Source organism: Castor canadensis, chromosome 8, assembly GCF_047511655.1.
Source record: "Castor canadensis chromosome 8, mCasCan1.hap1v2, whole genome shotgun sequence".
NCBI classification, from domain to species: Eukaryota; Metazoa; Chordata; class Mammalia; order Rodentia; family Castoridae; genus Castor; species Castor canadensis.
In genome coordinates this window covers 53,638,367-53,645,623 of record NC_133393.1, presented here as the reverse complement: position 1 = coordinate 53,645,623, position 7,257 = coordinate 53,638,367, and the positions used below count along the sequence as shown (strand labels likewise).

General features: G+C 36.9%; 1 protein-coding gene across 3 annotated transcripts in view; it reads right to left on the bottom strand.

Annotated features, from left to right (window-relative positions):
• Window positions 1–63: 63 nt before the first annotated feature.
• Window positions 64–7,257, bottom strand: part of Exoc2 (exocyst complex component 2) — a 210,392-nt gene continuing 203,198 nt past the window's right edge. For all 3 annotated transcript variants that reach the window (XM_074082998.1, XM_074083000.1, XM_074082999.1), the window contains 3 exons: window positions 6,396–6,457; window positions 3,760–3,819; window positions 64–1,758 (listed from right to left, as the gene is read on the bottom strand). In XM_074082998.1, coding sequence (XP_073939099.1) covers window positions 1,665–1,758; window positions 3,760–3,819; window positions 6,396–6,457 — 216 coding nt within the window. In that variant the 3' untranslated portion in view covers window positions 64–1,664. The remainder of the gene's footprint in view (window positions 1,759–3,759; window positions 3,820–6,395; window positions 6,458–7,257) is intronic.

The window sequence follows — 7,257 nt, the reverse complement described above, 5'->3', positions numbered from 1 at the left end:
AACAGTTATGGAGTTAGTGAAAATGTTGAAGTAAAGACACTCAGAGAAAAAACAACAACGAAATTATATCTTAGAGCAAAGACAGATTCTTTATTGGCTGAATGCGTTACTCCAGATATTTAAAACACCACAAACATCCAGGACTGTAGTTTTGTAATTTCATTTGGAGTCATGTTAGATACATTGGTTAACTTGCTTAGGGGAAACAATATTATGCATGCTCCTTAGTAGCTTTATCAAGCACATCTGTAAAAGATTAAACTTTCACTTCTAGTTATTATGATTTCCCCCTAGACACCAAATGAATAAACACAACATTTACCTCAAATAATAGATACTGTATATGGCTATACTGTGCTCTAAAATTACTTGTGTTAATAAAGACATTAATTTCAACATTTGAAAAGGAAGATTCTGTATTACCACTAGAAAGTTCTGAAGACCCTGTCAAGTAAAGCACAACTGGAGATTTACTCAGTTTCTGGAAGCAAAGGGTAGGATTGAGGTAGGTGGGGAAGCTATCTTGAGAGGTCACAGTGACCTGAGCCTTTTCTGCAAGCCAGTCAGCAGTGCATCACTGCCTAGTGACCCTGGGGCATCTCGAATCTTTAAAACACAGATGTGCCACAGCAACACTCTTCCACTATGGAGCAAGATACTTCAAAGGGCAAAAAGTGGGCAGAGAAAGTGAGCTGCTAGAGGGGAGGGAATGACTGGCACAGACAGAAATGCTGGCTGACCCTGTGGGCCTAGCTTGTGGTGTAAAGACCACCTGTGAGAGTGACTTGGCCTCTGGCATCCACAGTCTACTACAGGTAACAGCACCTTGGGAAGCACAACAAACAGATGCAAAGTGCATGAAGAATGAATGAGGGCTGAAGGTGTACCTTAGTGGTGCTTACCTGGCACGCACCAGACCCCAGGTTTGACATCCAGCACCACAAAAAAAGAAAAAAAAAAACGAACGAGAACAAAAGGTGTTCAATGTTTAGCACTGGGAAAAATAAAATCAGACAGGAAAATCCAGAGATAATTTATGAACATCTGTATCACAAATAATCTGTCCCAGTAATAATATATTTTGAAAAATTAAACAAGGTAATTTTTTCTAAAAATCCACTTGAGTTAGGATATTTAGGGGCACTTTATGAAATAAATTTTGCAAGTACAACTGTATAATTTAGGATAAAGCTTCAAAGATATCTAAGTACAATTTTCCAAATCTCTTATTAATGTCTTTGGTGTTGGAAACTGCCACATTAAATTCTAGTAAATTAGACACTGAGAAGTCCTTTCATTCACACCATGTGCTACCTTAATTCTCCATGAAAAGCCCCTCCAGCAGCTCCCACCAAAACATTCAGCTAAAGAAAAAAATTACATGTATGTCTATATACATATAAAGGTATGCTAAATAGCCCTAAAGGAATCAATCTAACAAAAACATACAAAAAACACTGTTTGGACATTTTAAATAGAATTATTGGTTAAAATTAAACATACACCATCATCTGTTTAAGTTACCAACTTGGGGGAAAAAAGAGACTAAGAAATCAGAACCCTAGTACTTTATACACCAAATACCTTTAGGAACTTAGGAAAGTGAACAGTTGTATACAGGGTATACAGGTTATCTTTTTGGACTACCCTTTTCTTGCAGGCATTTATGTTTTCAACATGATTGAAGAAGCAGCTTGAAAGCAGGTAAGCTGCAAGTGCATACTACTCTTGAACTTGTTCAGCAGCTCTTCCAGTAACCTGCAGGGAGGAGACACTACTTTACAGCCGGATAGAGAGAGTGGCCAGGCAACCTTAAACAAACAGGCAGGGAGCTGGATGGCCAGCTCTGACTTCTGTTTGCTGATTTTAGCAGGAAGCTGAAAAAAGTCATTGCGTGTGGATTTTTAGCTTGATGAAAAAATTATGCCAAGCAAGGATGCTAGTCAAAAGGAATATATTAATATACAGATCTAGGTTTACATTCTAAAATTTCTTCTTGCCCTCTTCCTTCAGATTAGATTCTTCCCTAAAACAAGTAATATTAAGGTCTATTTTTAAGTTCACCCTAAAAAACCGACAAATACTAGCATTCACTCTTTTTCTGTTACACATTTCTATGAATGCTGACAAACACATTTCTATGAATGTGTGACACCCCACAATGAGGGGACATTTCTACCACCCTAAATGTTCTTATGCCACCCTTTGAGTTGGCCTCCTCCCCCACCCAGTGCTCTGTGCTTATTTTAGTTATTTTCTCTCTCTCTCTAAATTTTCCTTTTGCCTTTAACAGATACTGGAATGTGGTGAGCAAAAATTGTTAAGCAGGGGAGGAAACAAGGTTAGTTCTACTTCTGCTGGGAAAATTATTCTGCTATTTCATACTCAGTTTGTTTCCAAACTGGTTAGATATATCCACATACTTTTAAATCTAGAGGTGATGTTGGAGCTCATCTGGTCCAGATGAAATAACCAAAAACTGGGTTTAAAAGTATTGAGATCAAGAGATTATTTCATGATTGAACAATGCTTGGCATTAGAACATTATCCCCAGAGTATACCTAAAACAGAGTTCTGACCTGGGACTATGTCAGGATGTCTGTTGTTCTTAAAACTCAACATTTTCAGTAATGTTCCACATATTAAAAATAATAGTGATTACATTAATCTTTTGTCACATTTATTTTAAAGAAATGACCAAGGCTTGGAATTAATTCAGGTAAAGGTTGGAAGTTAGGGAGAAAAAAATGGAAAATGGAAGCAAGTGTTCCAGTTTGTTTAGCTATCTGCCTGTCCATGTGGGAACACACACAGGGGACTGTGTAGGGACTGCACAAGCAGGAAAACTCATTTGCTCCCCCTTCTCCAAAGCCCAGTCCACTCTCAATGCCATTTGACATTTTCTCCCATAGGCCAGCACAGGAGACTTCTCTATGCTTCTGAGTTACTACATTTCCCTGTGTTCAGTGATAGAGCCCAGCACCATACGTTTCACACAGCACCCTAAATACTTGTCTGTGGATGGATCAACCACATGCAAAGGTGGATGAACTTCAGTTACAGCTGGTGAAGAAGCAAAAAGCTACCTCAGTTGAGGCCAGGCTGGGCATTTATATGAATAGTAAAGTATAAATGCAGGTTGAGGTCATTAATGAGGTAGTAATGAAATGTATACAATTTTATTTACTTTGCTTTTTTTTTTGGTGGTACTGGGGTTTGAACTCCTAGCAAGGCCTCATACTTGCTAGGCATGCTCTCCACCACTTCATGCCTCCAACCCTTTTTGCTCTGGTTATTTTGGAGGCAGGGTCTCAAATTAGCCCAGTTTGACCAGCTGTTTGCCATCACACCTGGCTTTGACAACCTTCTTGATACTTAATAGTTTATAGAGAACAAAGGGTATATCATTAGCCAAAGAGAAAAAAAAATGTCACCCAGTCCTACCCTCTTTTTTTATGCTATCTTCTTAAATATAGAGGCCAATGATAAGGTTTACTTTAAATAAGCTTTCTTATCACATTTTCTGTACCAGTTACTTAACACTAGAAAAGAGCTAATTTCTACAGCATACCCAGAAGAAAGATTTACTTTATTCTCTCACTTAGAAAACAAGCCAGGTACAGGCAACAGGGCACACTGATTTGGGACTAGGTGCTGCTGTTCTTAAATCCAAGTCACTATTGTTATCTTTTAAAGGGCTTCTAGGTAATGAGCCTTGTTCAACATACCTGTCTCCTGAGGCTAGTATTCAGAACTTACTTTTTATCTGCTCCACTTGCGAGCTGAGGCAGGGCTTCCAAGGCCTGTTTAAAACTAGACCTGGAATGAAAAACAGCACATTTCAGCCTAAACAGTCCACAGTTCTAAGGAGAATTAGTTAAGAGGATCAGGTTCTTAAAGTATATTTTAAATATAAAGAAACCAATATAAACCAATGAAGCAAGTTGAAATACAGAAAAAGTAAAAGTGAAAAACAGCAGAAAAAGTAAAAGTAAAACCGAGGCTATGATTAGCAGACAGACTTTGCAGGGCAGGGCTAGAAAGACTCAGCCAGGAAGTGAAATGTGACTTAACAAAGGGCTGCTGCTCCTGGGAGAGGAGAGCTTGGTGTGGAGGTGTTTAATTAAAAAAACAAAAAACAAAAAAACCCCTACAGATAAAGTGATTGATAAGAGAGGAGGGAAACTAAGAATGGGCATGTGTTACATATAAGGACATTCATAGTATTATTATAGTATTGTAATATAATGTAGTAGTAGTTCAGTAGAGTAATAATATAGTTATTGTGATAACAGCAAGGTGTAGTATTATATAGTATTACCAAAAGGGACATTTATAGTATTGACATGGATAGGGCCTGACTTACAGCCATCTCTTTTAACATTTGAATATGGTCTTTACAGGACTTATTTGCTATTATATTTAAACTGTAGAAAATGAAGAAATGTATCTATACTTAAAAAATTAAACACCACTTCTTTGGAAAAAGCAAAGGAATGAATTCAAAGACCACCTTTTCCTATGTTTAACTTTAGTAAGTAAAAAGATCAGAAAAATTACTTAAACAAATGAAAAGGGGAGATTACATACTTAAACAAATGAAAAGGGGAGATTACTAAAGAACACTTCTGAAGTTTTTATCTCTTCTTTTGTAACTAGTTGAGGAGAAGAAATAAATATAATTATTATTGATTTAAAGAGGTTTTTGTTTTTATATTGGAAAAACATCTCATCAATTCTACCAGCAAGTATAATTTTGAGCAATGTTTCTCAAGCAAGGGGTAGGTGTCACAGCAACATGTAAATAGAATGAAAAGTTTCAACAGTCATGAAAATGGACAATGAGAATCAATGATTGTCCCAGAGAGAGACAGGGGTGGTTTGGGAATGGGCTCTTGCTGGCACACCCGGCTGCCTTCTCAATATTCAACCAGCCCTCATTTTTTCTGACATTGAGGGATATCACTGTCACTATATCCACCATTGTCTTTTTTCTCACAAAGTTCTTCTGGATTAAGTAAAAGAAATATGGTGTGACATTGTTCTTTATTGTTATTTTAACAAGAATGTTGATGAAGATCTTACTACTGGGCACTGATAAAATGTATTAGTTTTGTTATTTAATTTCCTCAAAACTTTGCCCAAGAGGTATTACAGTTGAGCATCCCTAATCTGAAAATCTGAAATTCAATATGCTCCAAAATCTGAAACTTAATCAGTACCACCATGATGCTGTAAGTGAAAAATTTCACACCAAGCACAAAATCATTAAACCATTCTATAAAATTACCTTTGGCTTATGTATATAAGATGTACAGGAAACAAATGAATTTCATGTTTAGACTTAGGTTCCATCTCCAAGATATCCCATTATGTATTATAAATATTTCAAATTTAAAAAGAAAGGTGAAATCCAGCATGGTCCTGAGCATTTTGGATAAGGGATATTCAACCTGTATTATCTTCCTTTTGTAGATGAGGGATTGGGGTTCCAAAAGTCTTAGTTCCTGGGGAGGGATAGGCATGCATACCAAGCAGGTGTGGCCTGAGTGTTTTCTATTTTCTATATGCACTTTGTGTAGAAAAATGATGGTCCCAAAAAGGTGTGGTTAAATGACAAACACAGGAGCTATCTAGAAATGGCTTCTGGTAAGTCATGACAGACCAAAATGAGAAGCCAACTTCATTTGTCAAGAAACAAATGTTTCTCGTTGTAGTGATGACAGTAAGGATGATGGCATAAGCCACACTATCAAGTGCTGAGATGAATGAGTAAGTAGACTGCGCAGCATCCTTGTGTGCTTGATTTGCAAATCACTTGTTTCTCAGACACATTGACAATATAATCCAGTATTTTCTAGGTGATCTTGCAAATGTGGTAAACAATTTTGTATAGGTGAATAGTAATTCTGTTTTACTTCACCTACTGATATTTCAGTGGTAGGAAATCCTGACTTTCATTCAAAACAGCTAAAAACTGTCATCAAATTTCCACTACAGAGAAACCACAAGGCTTCCTTTCATGCTGGTATTTACAACACTTGAACTGTCCTTCAAGTCTGCTAGGAATAGACTAACACAATTCTTTTTCTCTTCTGTCCTAAGAAGTAAATAATGCTCTGCCATATTATTTATGAGGTTAAGGCCAATTAGTAATGAATAAAAACCCATAATATTATATTAAACCTCTTTCCTTTATATTGTGCTACAAAGAAGTGGCCTTTGAAGTCCTTGGCTTGTGCTTTTTAGCTAAAAATCTGATCAAATATAAAGTTCATCACAACATAAATTTACAAGCATTTGCTGTGATTACTTACCTTTCAAAGGACAGAACACAACAGTAAAACACCCTTTTTGTTTAATAAAGCACTCAACAAGAATATGCAGCATCTTACTTGCTTTCAGGTGTCAGGTAAATGGCCACGGTATCCCTCAAAGCACAGATTTCAAGTCTCGCCTAAAGATGAGAAAAAGACAGAGTAACAATGGGAAAATGTGTCAGTTATCAAATACATGCAAATACTGAGTCGAACAGTGTCTAGCTTGCTGACCACAGCAGAGTGTGGGCCCACTACCACTATGGTGATGATTAGTTGGGAACAGACTTTCAAAAAAGTGTCCAAAGATATAAGCTATGACAAATCTCCTTTTACCGAAAATTAACTTGTAGTCAAGTATGACTGTGTACAGGGAGCTAGAGATATCACTATGAGAAGTACAAACTGCAATGATTTTCCAGCAATCTGTATTTACTATCTAGCTAGTAATTTGCCTTTTAAATCTGGTTGTGAGAGGAAAGAAACTCTTGAAACATAGGCCCTGAGAGGTCCCATCTTAGAGTGAGGAGGTGGCTGGGCTTGTTCTCTTAAACCTATGCCCTTCCAGGTACACTGCCTTCCTCTCAAATCTAAACTAAGCTCTACAGATTCAATGGAGTCCCTATTAAAATCATAGCTGCACCTTAAAAAGAAAACAGAAATTGACAAGTTGGTCCTAAAATTCACATGGAAATATAATAGACCCAGAAGAACCAAACCAATCTTGAAAAAGAATAGCACATGTTGAGGACTCACATTTCCTGATTTTAAAACTTAAGACCAAGTTACATTAATCAAGTCAGTGTGACATCAGCACATGGGCAGACATAATATACTATGTCTACATGGTACAGTCCTTACATTTATGATCAGTTGAATTTCAACAAGGGTGCCAAGGCCATTCAATAAAGAAAAAAGAATCTCTTCAACAATCACTGCT